The sequence below is a fragment of the Chlorocebus sabaeus genome, chromosome X, assembly GCF_047675955.1.
Source record: "Chlorocebus sabaeus isolate Y175 chromosome X, mChlSab1.0.hap1, whole genome shotgun sequence".
Lineage (NCBI taxonomy): Eukaryota > Metazoa > Chordata > Mammalia > Primates > Cercopithecidae > Chlorocebus > Chlorocebus sabaeus.
Genome location: NC_132933.1, coordinates 30,281,213 through 30,305,204, shown reverse-complemented (window position 1 = coordinate 30,305,204; position 23,992 = coordinate 30,281,213). Strand labels below are relative to the sequence as shown.

Genomic DNA, 23,992 nt, shown 5'->3' with positions numbered 1-23,992 from the left:
GTTTTACCACTTCCTAGCTGTCCGGCCTTGGAAAACTTACATAAACTCTCTCTGACTGAAGTTCCTCATCTGTAAAATGAAGCTAATGATACTTAATCTGTTAAACTGTTCTGGGGGTTAAATACATATAAAGCACTTAGCACCATGCCTGCATATACTAAGCACTCAAATAAGGACAGGTAGACTTACTATTATTACAACCTTTCATGTATAGTTCTGGTTTGATATGTGTGCAATTTTGAGGCCTTCTCACTTTGTTCTAAACCCTTTAATAGCTGCATCCAGAGAGGAATTTATCATAAAGCTTAAACTTAATGGCCCCTCACTTGCACAGCTTCTTTCCAAGGCCTTGTTCCAAATTATGACATTCATAATTTTATAGTTTTTTAAAGAAAGATCCTAAAATTGCATTAGCTTCAGGCCAGTACAAAACCTGGTTCCACCTCTGGTTGTGTCTTTAACCTCTATGTTATCCTGTTCCCTCCATGGGTACCCATTGTAGTACTTTGCACACAGTCAGTACTCAATAAAAATCCTCAATTAACCAGAATGTTTCCTGAATTTGGCTTCAAGGAAATAAACATCAATTATTTAGTCAAAAGCTTCTAACTTCTAACTAACACATTTGGTTGGAAAATATTCAGTCCACTCACATATTTTGAGATAATAAAAATGTACTTTGTGAACTGTACAAAGTACAATTGTATTAATACAAAGCCTATTATTAGACTTTGCACTAATATAGCATTATTCATAAAAATTATGGTAAGAATGATGATGCTGAGGAAGGGTTTCTCAACCTTAGCACTACTGACATTTGGGCCTGAGAATTCTTTATTGTGCAGGCTATTCCAAGCATTGTAGGATGTCTAGCGACATCCCTGGCCTCTACTCACTAAATGCTAGTAGCACCCTTCCCAGTTGTGACAATCAAAAATGTCACCAGGCGTTGCCAAGTGTCCTCGAGGGGAATCCCTCCTCAGTGCCCTAAGGCATCACGATCAGCACCAAAAGATGTACAAACGATCGCAAGTCTTTCATACTAAAGCAGGAAAAGGAAGATAAGCATTTTAGAAAAGTTTTCAATAAGCAAAAGCAACCTCAGTTAACCTGAAAATCCCATTAACCCCATTCCTTGAATATTCTATTCCCTTAGCATTCCATATAACCAAAAAAAAAAAAAAAAAAAAAATACTGTACATTCTATTTTCTACTTTGTATGCAAAGTTCAGCTGATTTTCCATCTCAAAAGCTAAGTACACAAATCAAGTTCATGGGTTGGGGATCTTCAGCTTCATCACTTTTGCCATCTATTTTAAGTGACAGTGATACTACTGACCTGGAAGTTTAGGGAGCTTTTTTCCCCTTGTTTTGACATTTTAACTTTGATATTAGCATGTCTTCCTGTTTTATCTAGTTGAAAGCGAAATGCAACAACAAGAAATCTGATCCAATTAATTGTGATTTTCCTGTATATAAAAGATCTAACATTTTGTTCTAGCCGCCCCACTGATTGTGCAATTGAAAATGCCCTTCTTGAATAAGCAGTATGTCTTATTTCTTCTTTCTGCAGGTTGTGATCCTGGGGAAACACTCAAGAGGTTACCACTACATGCTCGCTAACCTGGTAAGAACAAGCAAGTGTCCCTGGGCAATATATCCTATTTAGTTTGCATTGTTCTGTAATCATCCAAAAAGGAAATACATGAAGCACCTAATGCTTTCTCCAGAAACCTGGAGAAATGACTTAGTAAATACCAAAACCTGAATGCAATAGCCTTGCTTTCAATTATGCTGTCGTTGTTTTAGCTGTGAAGCAGCTATATTCTTTCCTAATTTAAAAAATAATTTGATATGATTCTTTACTTGTTTTTAGATTCAATTTTGGTTTGAAATGTAAACTATTTTAATTGGGTTTGAAATATAAACCATGAAATAGGGGACACAGGAAACTGACTCTTTCCCAATTGATTCAAGTATATGTGCAGATCAGTACTGCATTTGTCCTTTCAGAAGCAGACCACTACCAAATCTTTTTGAGCCAGATGTCAGAGTAGGTTTCAACATGGTACATTATATGACCCCGCCAAAGTGTATAGCCACATTTCTACTTACATAAAACACAACTTGAATGTTTATTTTCAAACTTCCCATGCCTTTAAAATTTGTGACTCTGTAGAAGCTAGTATTTCATTAAGGTTATTTTATACATTTTCTTTCTCTGGAAGGACAATTTGTTTAGGAATTAACAAAACTGCTTCTAAATTGGTAATATCTGTTTGGCAGAGGTTCTGAATAATACCATCTCTATGAAATGAAAGAGAAATGTTAAATTATCACTATAATACTAAAAATCTATTAAAGTTATTACATAACATGAGTTCTAACCCCAATTTTGTTTCATTAGCACAACGGAATTATGATCATTATAAAGCTCTTAAGCCAAAAGAATAGAAACAAAGGTGAAAGATTATTGTAATTATATTCTTATATATTTTAATCAAAGAAATATCTTATTTTTTTAATAATGAATCTTTTTTAAATGAAAAAGGAAATGTTACTTAAACCTCTTTCTTAGGAGTGTGTGCATTCAAACACTTTATAAGATGCAGATTAGAGCTACTGCTTTCAAATGTAGTGTGCATTTTTCTCCAATAATTTGCTCTAAGTGGAGCACTTCAGTCCACTTTGGGAATAAATGAATCTACTCTTTTAGGAGAAGAAATTTTGATTCTTAAATTGCATCCATATATTTTCAATATGGTTTTTAGGCAACCAGTAAATAAAGGGATTTTTTTTAATGCGATGGAGGTTAGACTGTGGCTTGTCAGGATATATGGATGTTACAACAAGGTACCTGTTACAGTTATTGATGACTTTTTATCATTACTTTCTCACCAGTAAATATTTTGCTCTCCTTCTTTCCTTCCTTTCTGTTTTCCTTCCTTCCTTTCTTCTTTCCTTCTTTTCTTCCTTCATCTCTTTCCCCTTTCCTTCTCCTCTGATTTGTATGTCCTAGAAAGCAGCAAGGTTTATAGCACAGTGTTTAAAAATGCAGGGTTTACCAATCACTGACCCATACCTGAGGTGACTGTAGGTAGTACACACATGCAAACTTTTTTATTTTAATGAAAATATATTTCCTTACTATGTATTAGAAAAATATAAAGCTAGCGCATCAAAATTGAAATTTTATAGATATTATTACTTCAAATAGGGCTAACATAGAGATATAACAAAACATAAAATATGTTTTTAATGTTTAAGTAAACAATAGCAAGGGGGATAAAGAGATATAGCAAAATCTGGATTTTGCATACATGGTTGTTATTATACATGAATAAGTTTGAGATATAACATTGAACTGGGGTTCAGAAAGTTTGGGTTGTCAAACTGACTTTGCTACTAGCAAGGTAAGGGATCTTGGGTAAGTCACTTCACCTCTAACGACTGTGTTACAATTACCTTACTTTAACACTCAGGTGGGAGTGGTGGAGGGCAGTCATTGACGTGTTGGGTGGGTCATTTGAAAGCAGATAATAATTAGAAGTGCAAGATATTTATTGGGAGTAACACCTGTGAAAGATAAAAGGGAAAGGGACAAAAGTAGGCAGGGAGAGCTTCAGACCACAATACAGGTCTATACCAGTAAGAGAAGGGAAAAGGAAGCAAGTTTAATAGGAAAAGCTTCAGACTGTAGTGTAGCACTCATAAAATCTTGGCCAACACAACTAGGAGATCAGTGTAAAACATAGCTCATAGAGGAGTCCTATGCTTCTTCCAAATGGCAAGTCATTGCATCCCGACTTTGCTCAGTCATTAGCTGGCAGCAGCCCAGAAAGCACACACATTCCACTTGAAAACCGAGGCAGATCTGAAGGTACCTGAAGCTGGAGGTTGTCAGTTAACTTAATTCTTTGAGACAGGTTTTGCCTTAAAGGGCCATCTGAGCCGTGCGTAAGAACAGCTATCTCAGTTGGCCTACCATGACTGTAAAGGCCTTTCCCATTCTGTAATTCCAACTGAGTCTCCTTATTTCTACTGACAAACTTTTTTTATTTTTTTCATTTTTGTGGGTACATGCTAGATGTATACTTCTGTGGCTTACATGAGATATTTCGTACAGGTATGCAATGCGCAATAACCACACCAGGATAAATAGGGTACCCATCATCTCAAGAATTTATCCTTTGCCTACTGACAATCTTTTAGATCAGCTTTTATTGCAATTTTGAGATCCAGACCTGACAAAAATTAAAGTCTGTGGAGTGATAGAACTGAAAGAGAAAATCACTAGGACAAGGTTGGGGAAAAGAATGGCAAACTGAATTCTATACACACAACTCAGAATTATGAGACTTTGGGGGAATGTCTACTACAAGAACAAGCAAAGTCTGTTCCTTCGAAAAGAAAGTAATGTATAGTATCATGTCAGTCTGAGTAATGAAAATGTGATTTCCTTTACCATGCTTTGAGTTGCCACCCTTTCTCTTCCTTTAGTGACCCTCTTTTCATTTGAATTCAGCCATGTAAGTCCCTGTACTCTATATCAAATTGCATTTGGGCAATAGAGATAGGAGCTGCTGTTCATCTCTAATGATAATAATAATGAGACAAATTATCCCTACTATGGTCCATGGTTCCCAGTTTTCTCAAAGCAGATAAAAATTACCTCAAATGCCTCCATCAAAGACACACACACACATACAGAAAGAGAGAGAGAGAGAGAGTAAACCAAAACTATTTAGAAGTAAGTTGGATGGTCAAGAAAAGGGGAAATGGAAATAAGAAGATGTTTCCTTTCAAGATGAGCCAGCTGGATGTAAGCTGAGGATGGATATCTATATACAGAAGAGTAAAGTCCCATGTGAGTCTTGGTGTTACAAACACCACAAAACCACTGCTTTCTTCTACAAATGTAGAGTCAAGAATACTTAAGCTACTTAACTAAGCTTCCTGGAATCACTTCCTGCAGTTCCCTTTGATACTGAGCTCTGTCTATCTGGCAAAGACTTCTTTGTACATTTACATGGAACGTCCCCTGGTAGCAATCCTAAAGTGAGAAGACTTGGATATTCCATGAAGGCTTTAACAAAGGCCTCTCAGAGGTCAAGATGTACATTTCAGAGTGGACAATGAGCTGCAGAAAATTCTAGCTTGTTGAAATCCCAAAAAGAAACAGAAGATTACACCAGGAGTACAACCCAGAGATGTGATCTACTCAGGCCAGAAGTGGACATCCCAATAGAGCAAGTAAGTCTCTTACAAATTCTTGTATCAGTTGATGATGTCATTTTTTTTGGAGTTGTTCTGTAATTAATTGTTGTTTTCTCTTCCAGGACTCTCTCTAACATGGCGCTGTTTGTCAACGTTAGTCCCAGAGGTAGCCATCATGTGTACAATCTGTCAGTCAAGCAGCCTCTCAATCTCTCATGGTAAGGTCCTGGATCCAGATGCTTTACCCTGCATTGTCAGGCATGTTGTGTAAAGTGATCTAGTTTTTTTCATATATGTCAGTAATGATAGCTCAGTTACTGTGTGTAGAGCCCTAGAGTAATATTAGGAATAGATGCAAAGGCAGGAAGCAGTGTGGTATAATAAAAAAATAAAAATTAAAAAAAAAAAATAAAGCACGAGGCTAGGAGGTAGGAGTCAGGTTTGAATCCCAAGAATTCATCTAACTACCTGTATGGCAAACCAAACCTCTCTGAACCTGATTATCAATCTGTAAAATGCAGAGGTAGACAAGATCAGTATTTCCCAAAATGTACATGAGATGATTTTAGATACTACATAGCAAAACTTCGCTTTTAACTTATTAGTTTTGAATGTGTATTAAATACATATTAGAAAAACAACTATCCCAGCAATTCTGTGATTTTATAGATACCATTCCTTAGAATGAGGCTAAAGTAGATATGTAGATAAAAGAAACTCAGTCAATGTAAATAAAAATATTAAGTAAATTTATAGTTCAGATGGTCCACCTATATGGCAAAAACTGAAAAGGTGGTATATTAATGACTAGAATTTGGAAAATAAACCACTGTCACTTCAAGATCTACATTTCTTCCCTCTTGGAGTTCAGTTTGGACCAGGGTAGGCCAGGAGTAAGGGTGTAGACCTATCATCTGGGTGAATGCTGAGGACACAAACAGGGAAGCAAAACCAGAGCCCCATTATTCTTGGGGATATAAAGTTAAAAGGTAGACTAAAGCTTTAAAATCAGTCCAAGCGGGCAAAAACCAAGAGAGATATGAGTATTCTTAGTCAAGTTTTAAATAGAGCTGGGGATCTGAAGGATCAATCAAAAACAGCCTAGCAGATTACACAGGGCAAATTGGATCTGGATTGAATGATCCAACAACAGATGTTCATCACTCCCCATATAAGACCAAAAACAAAAACAAGACAAAACAAAAACCCACAAACAATTGAAGTGCCCAGGGGAGAACATGAGCCATAGCAGGGCTCATTCAGTGTTGCACCAGTTAACCACTGCCTTAGAAGACCTGACAGTTTCTCTGCCTAGGTTGAGACTGGTACCAGAGTTGGAGACAATTGCTGACCCTGTAAGTGGAGGAATTTAGGTAATGTCTGCTGTCAGCAGTAGAGAGCTACAGGCAATCAAACAGGTCATTGTGCAAAGAGAAAAAATAGAAGAAAGTTCATCTATCTTATATTCCTTTCTGATGTGTTAGCTGTTTTCTTTAGACTTTCATTTAATTTTCTCAGAACTTCTATGAGGAGAGACTTCTTGTCCACCCACCTCCCTAAGCCTTTTACAGATCAGAAAATGGGCCCAGAAAATATGTATAACTTGCCCAAAGTCTCATAGCTAATCCATTGCCGAACTAGGTTTTCTATCTAGATTGGTAACACTCTTAGCAGAGAACCTTGCTTTTCCCACTTTACCCACCCAAGCTTCTCAGTGAGATAGAAAGCCAGCACCACAAAGGTCACATAAGAGCATTCACAAAGACATAAATGTAAATAAATGAAGCACAAGCTCTAAATTTATGAGGATGAAGTGATCAGAGATAAAAAGGGCTTTTAAAAACAAGAACACCTTGGGTTGGGTGTGATGGTTCATGCCTGTAATCCCAGCACTTTGGGAGGCTGAGGCGGGTGGATCATGAGGTCAGGAGTTCGAGACCAGCCTGGCCAATATGGTGAAACCCCGTTTCTGCCAAAAAAAAAAAAAAAAATACAAAACTTAGCTGGGCATGGTGGCATGCGCCTGTAGTCCCAGCTACTTGGGAGGATGAGGCAGAAGAATTGCTTGAACCCGGGAGGCGGAGGTTGCAGTGAGCTGAGATTGTGCCACTGCACTCCAGCCTGGGCAACAGAGCAAGACTCTGTCTTTAAAAAAAAAAAAAAAAAGGACAACTTTGTGAATCTGGGTTTGAAAAAACTATCCCAACATGAACTGTATCTTAACAGGCATCAATTACATCCCCATCACTCCCTGTGCCAACCGCTTTCCTTCCCTCTTCTCTCTCTCTCACACGCACACACACGCACGCATGCATGCACACACACACACATATTTTCATTCCCCTTTTTTCTTATGCTTTGTCTTCTGCTCCCTCCTCATCTAACCTCATTTATGCCAGAAAATAACGATGGAAGGGGGTACTAGATGACATCTAATTTCTCCAAAATTTTACTAAAACAAGAGTATTACTCATAAAATTGAACCCAAACAGGCAGCCAGGAGCTTCAACAAGCTTGAGGAAGTGAACTCCGCAACTTACCAGATCTCAGAATGTACCTGAAAAAGAGAAGGGCCTGTTTTGCTTAGAGAGAAAACAAGTCTAAATAAGATTTAGTTATGCTGTTTTGCTTGCCAGTAACAACTATTCCCTTCTCTCTTCCCCTTCCAGGTCTTCTTGTTCTGTTCTCTACTTTCCCTTCCTTTGTTCTGACATGTTTCGTGTTCTAAATAAAAAATTCAAATGCTCAAACCCACATGTTGTGATCACTGACACCTCAGCAGATGGCATGTAAACACAGAGCTCACTGGGCTGGAGCCTGGCTTTGCAGGCAAGAGAGGTGGGCTTGGAGGTAAAAATTCCCACTGGTCCCAAATGTCAGGGAATCCAGTCACCTCTCCTGGTGCACAACTTCTCTGGTAGCTCAGGATTCACTTTCTTCTCCAAATGGAAATGGGATATAGAACACCAAGGGAATGAGGAGTGGGGACTGGGCTGGGGTCCAACTTCCTGCCATACATTTCGAAAGCCACAGGCATTTGTCAGCTTAAAGTAGCGAACTCTGAGACTCCTATTCTCTCTCTCCCAAAATGCCTTTATTATAGTCAACCATTGCATTTTGTCCCTCTTCTCTCTCTCCCCTGCCTGAAATTAACAAGGAAAGATCATTTCCTACCCAATATTATAACAAGATGAATTAAAAGCATTTTATCTTCTCCCCAAGCTCTCGGATTATGTCCTCTAAAACCGTGCTTCCTAAACTCTCTGTGAAGAAGAACCAGTTTTTCCCCCTCAAGATCTTCATGGACCAGTAAACATGCAACAAAAATAAATTACTTAAAAAATGAAACAAGCAAAATAAGATATATAAAATATAAGTTCAATATTTTTTAGTATTATATTCAACAGCCATTATATTACCCTGTCAAGTTCCTATGAAGGTTGATAAAGACTTACCCTCCGTTTCTTTCCTTATATCATCTCAGACTGGTAACAAACAATGAACCAGCACCAGTCTGCACACATTTTGAGCAGCACTGCTCTAAAGGTCTTTACAGTAAGTTTTTTCTATATATACCACTGTATGTCCAACAACTTGTTCACTGCACAGCAAGGAAAACGGAGTGTAGTGTCCTTAAGAACTTTGTAATTGTATTGTACAGACCAAAATTGCATGGCTTATGATAATTGCTATGGAGATAGAACAGGTGCTGGGACAATGAATAAAGAGAAGGCAGATTGTGAAAGTCAATACTGTGGGAGTCTGCATAGTGTGGCCAGAGAAGGCCTTTCAGAAAAGGTGACTTTGAAACAATAATCTGAAAGGGTAGAAGGATTCAGCTACATGACCAATCAGGGAGAGTCCATTCATAGGGAACAGTACATGCCAAAGTCCTGAGGCAGAAAACAGCTTGATGTCTTCCCTGAACAGTCAGAAGGCAATTTTGGGTAGAGCAGAATGAGTGACAGGACAGACTAGATGCCAGGTGGAAGAGTTTTACCTTTTTTCAACAGCAACAGAAGGCCCACTGAAAAATTTCAAGCAGGGAAGGGGTATGATCTGATTTATGCTTTTCTAAAAATCCATGTCAAATGGATGAGTTTTGTGTGATATAAATTATACCTCAATGAAGCTGTTAGAAAAAAAAAGAAAAAGAGAGAGAGAGAGAGATATCAGTGGCTATTTCCCCATTAATAGAACTTATGCCACATTGTAATTATTTATTTATTCATACAAATAACCTCCACTGAAATGAAGTGCCATGAGGGCAAGGACCAAGTTTGAGATGGCTCACCATTGTAACAGCTAGCACTTAATAGGTTTCTAAGTATGTTTGTTGGTCAGACTGGAGAATAAAATCATGAGTGAACAATATATGCAAATTGTACTCAAGTACTAATTTATATGGTGTAATCTTCAACTCTACACATTGTACCCTCCCAGGAGGATGGATCTGCTTTCTAGAAAAAGACTTGTGTCTCTCATTAGCAACCTGACAACTTGAATCACCACAATTACTATGCATTTCTTTATTGAAGCATCATCCAGATGAACAATTCAAATCGCACTAAAGGCAGAGGCAGTCTTCATCCAAAATGTGAGATAGATAGTTGTCTTTGGCAGCCTTCCAACCCTCATTCTACTGTTTTTATCTTTCTTATAGGCAAGCCACCTTTTCTCACCCATAATCTATCATCAACTCCTAAAAGTCACCCAACTTAAGGATCTTGTCTCTGTTTTCCTCCCTGTACAAAATGTGCCCTAGTAATAGTACTGTATGAAGGAAAACTCCACATCATATCTTGTAAATAAATGCACTTAATGTAAGCCTTGGATATATTTATTTCCAACTCTCAAACATCCACATTTCCAAAAGTAAAGTGAATTTCAGTATGTGAAAATCAACAAAGATGGGGGATAATACCAAAGTCATTTGGATCTTTGGAAGACTGAATTGTCTGGCTATTCTCAAATCGTGGACGGTCTGTGTTTGGATGACAGTTGTGTAACCAGTGTCTATGTGAAATATGGCTTTGGAGAGTTAATCAACGGAAGCTTACAAGACCCTGCATGAACTGCTTAGGCATAAAGGTCATGTTGGTTTTATATAGCTGCATTCAGATGTGAGCAAACGTGCACCGATCAAACAAACAGACATGATGTGATTGAGATGTGATGCAATTTATGAAATATAGCAGAATCTACGAGTCCAAATGGGTAGTTTCCATTTCAGAAGAATCACTTCTGGATATTATACCCATATTTCTAACAAATATCACCATTGTTGCACAGAAGCAGTCAAGTGTACAGAAACTTGGAATGTAGAAAGTGAGAAAGCAGAATTTCAATTCACCCTATCTATGAGCAGTAGGATTGCCTCCGATCTGTCCCTGCCTTCTCTCATATCTTTTAATCTCTTCCCACTGCACACAAAGATTACCGTTCAAACCAAAGGAAAGGATACTAACATGGCTAGCCAAAAAAACCATCAATTGCAACCAAATAGAATTGGTGAAATGCAAACAGCACTAGAATTCGATAAGTTTAGTCCAAGCACACAAAAATCATTGAATATATAATCATCCCTTAATTATTAAAATCCTTATGAAATAATAAGATGGGCTTAACAGAAATTCCATAGCACAACAGGAAATTTGAGACCTTAGAGTCACTTAACACCTATGTTGTAGAGTATACACATATACTTATTGCACAGAAGGCATGTGAAGTCATGCAATAATAAGACAAAAATCCATAAACAGTCATCCATATGTACAATAGCCTATGTAAACATTGGGAAGGGGGAGGATAAAGGAGCACAATTAGCCCCCTTACTACCTAGTAGAAGATACAGGGACAAATTTGATATAGATGTTCTTAGCTATTATTTCACTAATTGAAAATGTTAGCAAGGATGCAGAAAAAAGAGAATGCTTGCACATTGTTAGTGGGAATGTAAATTAGTACAACCATTATGGAAAACAGTATGGAGGTTCCTCAAAAAACAGAAAATAGAACTACCATATGATCCAGTAATCCCATTGCTGGGCATATATCCAAAAGAAACAAATTTGTATATTGAAGAGTTATCTGCATTTTATGTTTATTGCAGCACTATTCACAATAACCAAGAAGTGGAATCAACCTAAGTGTCCATGAACAAATGGATAAAGAAAATGTGGTACACATACACAACGGAATGCTATTTAGTCATAAAAGGGTGAAAATCCTGTCATTTGTGACAACATGGATGAATCTAAAGGACATCAGGTCAAGTGAAATAAGCCAGGCACAAAAAGACAAATACCATGTGATCTCATGTATATGTGGAATCTTAAAAAGTTGAACTCATAGAAGTAGAGAGAACGGTGGTTACCAGAGGCTAGGGGGTGAGGAGGGAGGGAATGAGGAGTTGTTAATAAACAAGTACAAAGTTTCAGACAGGCAGTAGGAATAGGTTTTGAGAGCTATTGCACAGCAGGGTGCAATAATATTGTATCATATATTTCAAACTAAGAGGGTAAATTTCAAATGTCTCACCATAAAAAATTGTAGGTGAGCAAGGTGATGGGTATGTGAATTAGCTTGATCTAATCATTTCACATTGTATATGTATATCAAAACATCACATCGTACCCCATAAATGTACACAATTATGATTTGTCAATCAAAATAATATTAATAATAAAAAAAGAAAGAAAGGAAAGAAAAGAAAATGGTTCTTGAAGAATGAAATTTCAATAGAGGCACCTAAAGTTGTAAGTAATAAAGTAGGGGCCCTTTGTAGGCAAAGAGAACAAAGATACCAATGTTAAAGAGTGCATGATGTGGCTAGAGCATGAGGTCTGTTGAAGGAAATGGTGTAGATGAGGCCAGGGGAGCAGAAGATAACAGATAATAGAAATCCTTGAAAATGAAGTTAAGATATTTCGCTGTTAATAGAAAGTAGGGACTCATTGCAATCCTTTGAGAAAGGAGTCTTATACTCTAACTGGTATTTTAGGAAGGTAAATTTATTATGTGAAGAATAAACTGGAGAGGGGGAAAAAAACAGAAATCAGAGCACCAACTAGGAAGCTAGGACAATAATCTAGGCCAGTGGTTCTCAAACCCGCTTGTACTTCAAAGTCACCTGTTGAATTAGATACTTGGGCCTCATACTCCATAAGTCTAAATTAGAGAAAGGGATACAAAAAGAAGAGATTTTAAAGGGATGTAATCACCTTGCTTTGGGGCACATTCTTTTTTTATTTTTTTTAAGTGAAAGCAAGTTTATTAGGAAAGTAAAGGAATAAAGAATGGCTACTCCATAGGCAGAGCAGCCCCTAGGGCTGCTGGTTGCCCATTTTTATGGTTATTTCTTGATTACATGTTAAACAAGGGGTGGATTATTCATGAGTTTTCTAGGAAAGGGGTGGACAATTCCCAGAACTGAGGATTCCTCCCCATTTCAGACCATATAGGGTAACTTCCTGACGTTGCCATGGCATTTGTAAACTGTCATGGTGCTGGTGGGAGTGTAGCAATGAGGACAATCAGAGGTCGCTCTCATTGCTATCTTGGTTTTGGTGAGATTTAGTGGGCTTATCAGCAAGTTCTTTATGACCTGTATCTTGTACTGACCTCCTGTCTCATCCTGTGACTTAGAATGCCTAACCACCTCGGAATGCAGTCCAGTAGGTCTCAGCCTTATTTTACCCAGCCCCTACTCATGATGGAGTTGCTCTGGTTCAAATGCCTCTGACATTTCTCTCCTTCCTTCTATAAGAGAACCCTTAATCCTAAGGGTTGTAGAAGGACAAAGATTCATCTTCTGTAACTTCTTTAGGTTGAATAGGGCAATGATATTCCTGCTTAACTATTGGTTCCCTTGCATTTGGGGTAGAGAGGAGCTCAGTCAAAAAGCTGACTTGGTATGTCAAGGGCCATTTATAACTCTTGAGTTCCAACAAAAGGTGATATCTGGAAAATTATTAAGTGTTCAATTTAAGAGAACATTGAGTAAGCTTATCCTGCATTCCTACACATAGAGTGTAACAGCAATATATTCCACAACAGTAAAGCAAAATAAGCAAAATTATCCCAAGTAAACTAAATAAGAAGGCTTTCCATGAACTGGGAAACTGTTGAAACCAAGCTGATAAGGGGTTGCTAGCTGACTTCAGTATGTGGGGCACATTCTTTTTACACACATGGAATATGGGAGTTAATTTAGTCAGCAGGTGGTTAGAGAAGGGAGTTTTAGAGTATATGAGAAGGTCTACTTGGAGAGTCATTGGTATCTTATTCAAAGTGAATTCAGGTTGAAAATGTCAAAATAAAATAAGAAATGAATTTGTTTTATAGACTCTAAAGCCTCAAAATGTAACAAGTTCATTTTCTGAGGTATTTGTGTGGTAAATGTCATCCTTTTGAAAAAGTAGATTCTCAGAGCCCAGCTTTATGAAAACTCATGACTATCCCCATAGTCAAACACTCAAAATTAAAAATATAAAAAGGCAAATAAAAAAAAAATTCTAATGTCTTTGGGTAGATGAGAAATGCCAGAAGAAGGAACTTGTTTTCAAGCAGAAAATGAACTGCTAAAGTAGTCTATGATTCAGTGAAGGGAGAAAGCAGTTGCTGTAAAACAGCTTAAACAAAAGGAACCACTGTTTCTCGCAAAAATATCAAGTCTACTGAAACACATTTTGTTTTTGGCAAAAATGTTATTTTAAAATATATTATTTTAAAATATATTATTTTAGTAGCAGATGAAGTTCAGTGAGGAAATAGAATTCATGACACAGAAATTTCCTTTGAAGTCAAACTTGTTTAAAAATGCATCATGTATTAAATAGAAAGATGTGGGTTCTCTCTTTATTTATTTATTTATTTATTTATTTATTTATTTATTATTATATTTTATGTTCTAGGGTACATGTGCACAACTGTTTTTTTTTTTTTTTGAAACAGAGTTTTGCCTTGTCACCCAGGCTGGAGTGCAGTGGCATGATCTCCACTCACTGCAACCTCTGCCTCCTGGGTTCAAGCAATTCTCCTGCCTCAGCCTCCTGAGTAGCTGGGATTACAGACACCCACCACCACACCAGGCTAATTTTTGTATTTTTAGTAGAGACAGGGTTTCACCATGTTGGCCAGGCTGGTCTAGAACTGCTGACCTCAGGCAATCCGCCCACCTTGGCCTCCCAAAGTGCTGGGATTATAGGCATGAGCCACTGCGTCCAGCCTTCTGGTTTTTTTGGAATAGTTGCCATTGGAAGAGGTGCTCAGGTCAAGCATTTAAACCCTGAAACAAAAGTCAGAACAAACTAAAAAGACTTAAGAACATGAAACCGAATGTCAACTTTGTTTGAGCCAAGGACATGAATTAAAAAGTAAAAACTTGTAAAATCATTTATCATTTATTTAAACTAGTAATTATATACTTTTTTCTAAAGACTTGGATTTTCTGATAATAAAAATATCTGTCTGTGTTCACATATATTGCTGTCTGGTCACTGTTCTACTTCTACTCACAACAGCATTCATTATACAAGGGAAAAAATGGAATATAGGGAGGAGGCTGGACTGTGGGACAGAGAGAAGTCTGAGTGACAGTAATTGGAGTGTGTCTGATAGGCAGATGCTTCATGGGACTAGTCAGAGCTGATTGGCTGAGGGAGCTATGTCCCACTCATGGGTGTTATTATCAGAGAGGAGGAGTGAGGATGGAACTTTCTGGGAAAGGTCACATGATAAAGAGGACCAGTAAGAGGTAGATTCATGAATGGAGTCTGAGCCAGCTAGCTATGGAGAACAATTTGACAGCTGGCAGGCAGACAGGTAGGATATGTACTGTTCTCTACTGCTCCCTACCACTTAAAACCCCACCTCTTTCTTCTTTTACCTCTCGGGTCTGGGTATTGAAGGCCTAATGCTGCCTCATTCAATTTTTACAGAAGTCTTAGGAAACTGGGGACTCTAAATTCCCCCACATGGTGAACTGTGGGTGGCCATCTCCAACTGCTGGTGATGCCAGAAACGAAGGCAATGGGGAACCAGGAGTCAATACACACCTTCCTTTAGCTAGAAGCTCTCTCCTAAAATATTCTCTACATATTACCCCCACCCTTTCCCTTTCCACTTTTACCTAATGGCTTTCAAGTGATAAAAACTGTGTGGGCAATTTTACACAAGTTTCAGAAAGGCCAGACACTTCAATTTCTCAAAAGAGTGGAGTGGCAAGTCCCACTGTAGATCATAATATAAGAAAAAAAATTGGCCAAGAGCTAGGAAACTCTAATCATTTAGCTAATCATTTAGCCAGATTATATGAGCATTTAACCAGATATTCATGTAATAGCCATCTCTACATTCCGTAACCTTCTCCTGGTAGAGATTGGTGCTGGATAGCAAATTCTGTTACAATAATTTTTTGGTAGGGTTTAAGGAAAACAGGGGATCAAAATTCCCGAAAGTGCAGACTTTGGGTGGCAAACATCAAATAAAATTTACCATAAGGGAAAAAAAAGCAAAAAGGAGCCACTAACTTTTAATATCTCCCACCCTTCCACTCTCTCCTCTCCTCCTTTCCCCTTTTACTTACTGTATGTATGATACTCAGATCTATTGATTTAGTGTCTTAACAGAGGTTTTATGGGAATTTTTCCTCAATTTTCCAAACTCTAAGGACTGCAAATTGGAAGCTCAAAAGGAAATCTAGCAACAGGCTATGAGCAAGAATAGTCATTTTAAATAAAAGAATAGGCAGAGGAGAGCCAAGAGCCAGGCAACCTCTGTCCCATAGGCAAAACATCTCTCTTTTTTGTAGGCTAGTCGAGTGCAGCAGTGGGAGTAGAGAAGGCACTAGAACTTCTCTCTTAATACAACTATGCCTACCATTCATCCCTTTTTTCCCAGTTGCTAAGATCCTCAATTCCCTGTCGAAGATACGCTGGTCAGCTCTGCTGAATTAGTGTCTTTGCTGAGATGATAGGGAGAGTCTGGCCTCAGTTTTCAAAACGTTGTGTGCACTGTGCTTGTCCATGACTCCAATAGAGTCTAGCAATATGTGAAAGAAAACAGAATATATTTTAAAACGATAGAGTAGAGGTGGAAGGTGGACTGAGAGCCAGATACGTCTGCCTCTCAGCCAGCAACTGTCTCCGAACTTTCTTCTTTCTACTACTATTCTTTACCTTTTTCTTTGATCTGTTTACCTATTTGATCTGTATGGTGGCCATTTCTGTTATGTTAGTTGTTTTACAGAGGTTTTAGAGCTACGTGGTATTTATATCCAAACTTGAGTTCAGTGTGTTATCAACTCAAAAAAAGAAAGCTAGCAAGAGTTATGGATAAGAGAAATGCCTTAAAAATAATGAGATTCTAGGTGAATAAGGACCAGGAGCCAGCCAACTTCTGCTCTTAGACAGGATCCCTACATTCTACCAATGACCTTAATCCCTTTATTTTCCTTTTATCCTCTAGGTGTTCAATGGACATTTCCACTGCATTAATGTCTTTATAGAGTGTTGAGTGGGACTTGGGTTCAGTATTCGCACCTACAATTCACAAGTGATCAGCCGAAGAAGTGAAACCTAAAAAGAATTTATGAACAAATGAAATGTCTTAAAGATATTGTGATAGGAGGCAAGACAGGATTAGGAGCCAGCAAGCTGCTGTCCTTCACACAAAAGTAGTCTTCTAATAAGCCCCTTTTTAACACACACCCATCCTACTCTTCCTTCTCCCTCTTACTTCCAGGATATGGGGTGGTCACTGCTGCTGCATCAGTTACCTTCATGAAATTGTTGGTATCCTTTGCCCACTTTTTGATGGGGTTGTTTGTTTTTTCTTGTAAATTTGTTTGAGTTCTTTGTAGGTTCTGGATATTAGCCCTTTGTCAGATGAGTAGATTGCAAAAATTTTCTCCCATTCTGTAGGTTGCCTGTTCACTCTGATGGTAGTTTCTTTTGCTGTGCAGAAGCTCTTTAGTTTAATGAGATCCCATTTGTCAATTTTGGCTTTTGCTGCCGTTGCTTTTGGTGTTTTAGACATGAAGTCTTTGCCCATGCCTATGTCCTGAATGGTACTACCTAGGTTTTCCTCTAGGGTTTTTATGGTATTAGGTCTAACATTTAAGTCTCTAATCCATCTAGAATTAATTTTCGTATAAGGAGTAAGGAAAGGATCCAGTTTCAGCTTTCTACTTATGGCTAGCCAATTTTCCCAGCACCATTTATTAAATAGGGAATCCTTTCCCCATTTCTTGTTTCTCTCAGGTTTGTCAAAGATCAGATGGCTGTAGATGTGTGGTATTATTTCTGAGGACTCTGTTCTGTTCCATTGGTCTATATCTCTGTTTTGGTACCAGTACCATGCTGTTTTGGTTACTGTAGCCTTGTAGTATAGTTTGAAGTCAGGTAGCGTGATGCCTCCAGCTTTGTTCTTTTGACTTAGGATTGTCTTGGAGATGCGGGCTCTTTTTTGGTTCCATATGAACTTTAAAGCAGTTTTTTCCAATTCTGTGAAGAAGCTCATTGCTAGCTTGATGGGGATGGCACTGAATCTATAAATTACCTTGGGCAGTATGGCCATTTTCACGATATTGATTCTTCCTATCCATGAGCATGGTATGTTCTTCCATTTGTTTGTGTCCTCTTTTATTTCACTGAGCAGTGGTTTGTATTTCTTCTTGAAGAGGTCCTTTACATCCCTTGTAAGTTGGATTCCTAGGTATTTTATTCTCTTTGAAGCAATTGTGAATGGAAGCTCATTCCTGATTTGGCTCTCTGTTTGACTGTTACTGGTGTATAAGAATGCTTGTGATTTTTGCACATTAATTTTGTATCCTGAGACTTTGCTGAAGTTGCTTATCAGCTTAACAGACATTTCGCAAAAGAAGACATTCATACAGCCAACAGACACATGAAAAAATGCTCATCATCACTGGCCATCAGAGAAATGCAAATCAAAACCACAATGAGATACCATCTCACACCAGTTAGAATGGCGATCATTAAAAAGTCAGGAAACAACAGGTGCTGGAGAGGATGTGGAGAAATAGGAACACTTTTACACTGTTGGTGGGATTGTAAACTAGTTCAACCATTATGGAAAACAGTATGGTGATTCCTCAAGGATCTAGAACTAGATGTACCATATGACCCAGCCATCCCATTACTGGGTATATACCCAAAGGATTATAAATTATGCTGCTATAAAGACACATGCACACGTATGTTTATTGCAGCACTATTCACAATAGCAAAGACTTGGAATCAACCCAAATGTCCATCAGTGACAGATTGGATTAAGAAAATGTGGCACATATACACCATGGAATACTATGCAGCCATAAAAAAGGATGAGTTTGTGTCCTTTGTAGGGACATGGATGCAGCTGGAAACCATCATTCTTAGCAAACTATCACAAGAACAGAAAACCAAACACCGCATGTTCTCACTCATAGGCGGGAACTGAACAATGAGATCACTTGGACTCGGGAAGGGGAACATCACACACCGGGGCCTATCATGGGGAGGGGGGAGGGGAGAGGGATTGCATTGGGAGTTATACCTGATGTAAATGACGAGTTGATGGGTGCAGCACACCAACATGGCACAAGTATACATATGTAGCAAACCTGCACGTTGTGCACATGTACCCTACAACTTAAAGTTTAATAATAATAAATAAATTAAAAAAAAAAAAGAAAAAAAGAAATTGTTGGGAGACTCTAATCTCAGTTTTCTATACACTGCTGCTTGTATTTACTCATGTCAGCTACAACATTTAGCAATATGTGATGGAAAAGACATGCTTTGAATCACATTAGAAGGTACACAGGGAAACCAAGAGTAAGCCAACTTCTGCCCAATAGTCAGCACCACTCTCCTGCCTTCCTTCACTCTGCCAATGACCTTCACACATTTGTTTTTCCCATTTCCCTTTCAGGTTTTCAGTGGTCACTTCTGTTGCATTATTTTATTTATAGAGAATTCACTGGGGCTTGGGAAAATGTTCCCACCGGAATCTCTGCAGGTAATCAGAAGTAAGGCCTAGGAATAATGTATTTTATTTTGTTTTTAAGGTTTTTTTTATTTTTATTTTTTGTGGATACATCATAGGAATATATGTGTGTGTGTATGTATGTGTATATTAGGAAAGTAAAGGAATATGTGTGTATGTGTATATTATCTTGTAATATGTAATATGTAAAATATATCACATACCCCATATATAAAATATATGTTTAATATTATATATTATATTATATATTACTTTATATATATGGGGTACATGATATATTTTACATATTACAGGCATGCAATGTATAATAATCACATCATGAAACATTGGGTATCCATCCCCTCAAGCATTTATCTTTTGTGTTAGAAGCCAATTATCCTCTTTTAGTTATTTTTAAATGTATAAGTAAGTTTTTATTGACTATAGTCACCTTGTTGTGTAATCAAATACTAGGTCTTATTCATTCTTTCTATTTTTTAAATTAATCATCCTTACCTTCCACCCACCCACCACCACTCCCCTTCCCAACCTCTGATTACCATCCTTCTCTGTGTCCATGAGTTCAATGCTTTGATTTTTAGAGCCCACAAATAAGTTAAAGCATGTAATATTTGTCTTTCTGTGCCTGGCTTATTTCTCTTAGCATACTGACCTCCAGTTCCATCCAAGTTGTTGCAAATGACATGATCTCATTCTTTTTTTACGACTGAATAGTACTCCATTGTATATATGTATATATGTATTACATTTTCTTTATCCATTCATCTGTTTGTGGACCCTTAGGTTGCTTCCAAATCTTGGCTATTGTGAACACTGCTGCAACAAACATAGGAGTGCAGGTATCTCTTTGATATCCTGATTTCCTTACTTTTGGGTATATACCCAGCAGTGGGATTGCTGGATTTTATGGAAGCCCTATTTTCAGTTTTTTAAGGAACCTCCAAACTGTTTTTCATAGTGGTTGTACCAATTTACATTCCCACCAACAGCGTATGAGGATTCCCTTTTTTCCACATCCTCATCAGTATTTTTTATTGCCTGCCTTTGTATAAAAGCCATTTTAACTGGGGTGAGATGATATTGCATTATAGTTTTGATTTTGCATTTCTCTGATGATCAGTAATGTTGAGCACCTTTTCATATGCCTGTTTGCCATTTGTATCTCTTCTTTTGAGAAATACCTATTCAAATCGATTGCCCATTTAAAAAATTGAACTAAATTTTTTTTCCTATAGAGTTGTCTGAACTCCTTATATGTTCTGATTATTAATCCCTTATCAGATGAGTAGTTTGCAAATTTTTTCTCCCATTCTGTGGGTTGTTTCTTCACTTTGTTGGTTGTTTCCTTTGCTGTACAGAAGCTTTTTAACTTGATGTGATCCCATTTGTCCATTTTTGCTTTAGTTTCCTATGTTTGTAGAGTGTTACTCAATAAATTTTTGCCCAGACCAACGTCCGGGAGATTTTCCCTAATGTTTCATTGTAGTGGTTTCATAATTGGATGTCTCAGATTTAAGTCTTTAATCCATTTTGATTTGATATTTGTGTAAAGTGAGAGATAAAGATCATGTTTCGTTATTCTACATATGGATATCCAGTTTTCCCAGCACAATTTATTGAAGAGACTGTCTTTTCCCCAATATATGTTCTTGGCATCTTTGTTGAAAATGAGTTAACTTTAGGTGTGTGGATTTGTTTCTGGGTTCTCTATTCTGTTACATTGGTCTATACATTTTTATTCCAGTATCATGCTGTTTTGGTTACTGTAGCTCTGTAGTATAATTTGAAGCCAGGTAATGTGGTTCCTCCAGTTCTGTTCTTCTATCTCAGGATAGCTTTGGCTATTCTGGGTCTTTTGGGGTTTCATATAAGTTTTAGGATTGTTTTTCCTATTTCTATGAAGAATGCCTTTGGTATATTGATAGGGATTGTATTGAATCTGCAGATTTCTTTGAGTAGTATGGACATTGCAACAATATTGACTCTTCCAATCCATGAACATGGAATATCTTTCCATTTTTTGTGTGTCCTTGCGAATTTCTTTCATCAGTGTTTCATAGCATTCATTGCAGATATCTTTTACTTTTTTGGTTAAGTCAATTCCTAGGTATTTAACTTTATTTGTGGCTATTATAAATGGTAATTTTTAAATTTCCTTTTCAGATTGTTCATTGTTGGCATATAGAAATGCTACTGATTTTCATATGCTAATTTTCAATCCTGCAACTTTGTTGAATTCGTTTATCACTTCTAAAGTTTTTTGATGTTTTCCAAATATAAGATCACATCATCTACAAACAAAGATAATTTGGATAATTTGACTTCTTCCTTTCCAGCTTGGATGGCCTTTATTTCTTTTTCTTTTTTCCTTTTTCATATATATATATATATATATATACTTGAAGTTCTAGCGTACATGTGCACAATGTGCAGGTTTGTGCCATGTTGGTTTGCTGCACCCATCAACTCATCATTTACATTAGGTATTTCTCCTAATGTTATCCCTCCCCCAGCCCCCCACCCCATGACAGGCCCCAGTGTGTGATGTTCCCTGCCCTGTGTCCAAGTGTTCTCATTGTTCATTTCCCACCTATGAGTGAGAACATGCAGTGTTTGGTTTTCTGTCCTTGTGATAGTTTGCTCAGAATGATGTTTTCCAGCTTCGTCCATGTCCCTGCAAAGGACATGGACTCATCCTTTTTTATGGCTGCATAGTATTCCATGTGTATATGTGCCACATTTCTTAATCCAGTCTGTCACTGATGTTCATTTGGGTTGGTTGCAAGTCTTTGCTATTGTGAATAGTGCTGCCATAAACATATGCGTGTATGTGTCTTTATAGTAGCATGAGTTATAATCCTTTGAGTATATACCCAGTAATGGGATCGCTGGGTCAAATGGTATTTCTAGTTCTACATCCTTGAGGAATCACCACTGTCTTCCACAGCAGTTGAACTAGTTTACACTCCCACCAACAGTGTAAAAGCATTCCTATTTCTCCACATCCTCTCCAGCATCTGTTGTTTTAATGATCACCATTCTAACTGGTGTGAGATGGTATCTCATTGTGGTTTTGATTTGCATTTCTCTGACGACCAGTGATGATGAGCATTTTCTCATGTGTCTGTTGCCTGCATAAATGTCTTCTTTTGAGAAGTGTCTGTTCATATCCTTTGCCCACATTTTGATGGGGTTATCGGGTTTTTTTTTTTTTTCTTGTAAATTTGTTTAAGTTCTTTATAGATTCTGGATATCAGCCCTTTGTCAGGTGGGTAGAATGCAAAAATTTGCTCCCATACTGCAGGTTGCCTATTCACTCTGATGGTAGTTTCTTTTGCTGTGCAGAAGCTCTTTAGTTTAATTAGATCCCATTTGTCTATTTTGGCTTTTGTTGCCATTGCTTTTGATGTTTCAGTCATGAAGTCCTTGCCCATGCCTATGTCCTGAATGGTATTGCCTAGGTTTTCTTCTAGGGTTTTTATGGTTTTAGGTCTAACATTTAAGTCTTTAATCCATCTTGAATTAATTTTTGTATAAGGTGTAAGGAAGGGATCCAGTTTCAGCTTTCTACATATGGCTAGCCAGTTTTCCCAGCACCGTTTATTAAATGGGGAATCCTTTCCCCATTTCTTGATTTTGTCAGGTTTGTCAAAGATCAGATGGTTGTAGGTGTGTGGTGTTATTTCTGAGGCCACTGTTCTGTTCCATTGGTCTATGTATCTGTTTTGGTACCAGTACCATGCTGTTTTGTTTACTGTAGCCCTGTAGTATAGTTTGAAGTCAAGTAGCATGATGCCTCCAGCTTTGTTCTTTTTGCTTAGGATTGTCTTGGCAATGCAGGCCCTTTTTTGGTTCCATATGAACTTTAAAGTAGTTTTATCCAATTCTGTGAAGAAAGTCATTGGTAGCTTGATGGGGATGGCATTGAATCTATAAATTACCTTGGGCAGTATGGCCATTTTCACGATATTGATTCTTCCTATCCATGAGCATGGAATGTTCTTCCATTTGTTTGTGTCCTCCTTTATTTTGTTCAGCAGTGGTTTGTAGTTCTCCTTGAACAGGTCCTTCACATCCCTTGTAAGGGATAAATACCTTGGATTCCTAAGTATTTTATTCTCTTTGTAGCAATTGTGAATGGGCGTTCACTCATGATTTGGCTCTCTGTTTGTCCGTTATTGGTGTATAGGAATGCTTGCAATTTTTGCATGCTCATTTTGTATCCTGAGACTTTGCTGAAGTTGCTTATCAGCTTAAGGGGATGTGGGGCTGAGATGATGGGGTTTTCTGAATATACAATCATGTCATCTGCAAACAGGGACAATTTGACTTCCTCTTTTCCTAATTGAATACCCTTTATTTCTTTCTCTTGCTTGATTGCCCTGGCCAGAACTTCCAACACTATGTTGAATAGGAGTGGTGAGAGAGGTGGATGCCCTTTATTTCCTTCTTTTGTCTGATTGATCTAGCTAGGACTTTCAGTACTATGCTGAATAACAGTGAAAGTGGGCATCCTTGTCATATTCCAGATCTTAGAGGAAATGCTTTCAGTTTTTTTTTTCTTTTCCCCATTCTGTACAATACTAACTGTGGGACTGTCATATATGGCTTTTATTATGTTGAGGTATGTTCCTTCTATACCCAGTTTTTTTAGGGTTTTTACCATGAAGGGATGTTGAACTTTATCGAATGCTTTTTCACCATCTATTGAAATGATCATATGGTTTTTCTCCTTCATTGTGTTGATATGATGTAACACATT

The 23,992-nt window shown here is 37.7% G+C and overlaps 1 protein-coding gene across 4 annotated transcripts in view; it reads left to right on the top strand.

Moving 5' to 3' along the window:
* GRIA3 (glutamate ionotropic receptor AMPA type subunit 3) overlaps positions 1-23,992 on the top strand; it is a 315,236-nt gene that overhangs the window by 171,949 nt on the left and 119,295 nt on the right. For all 4 annotated transcript variants that reach the window (XR_005237492.2, XM_008019472.3, XM_008019471.3 and 1 more), the window contains one exon: positions 1,574-1,627. Coding sequence is in view for 3 of the 4 variants with exons in the window: in XM_008019472.3 (XP_008017663.3) it covers positions 1,574-1,627 (54 nt within the window). In the remaining variant the exon portion in view is untranslated. The remainder of the gene's footprint in view (positions 1-1,573; positions 1,628-23,992) is intronic.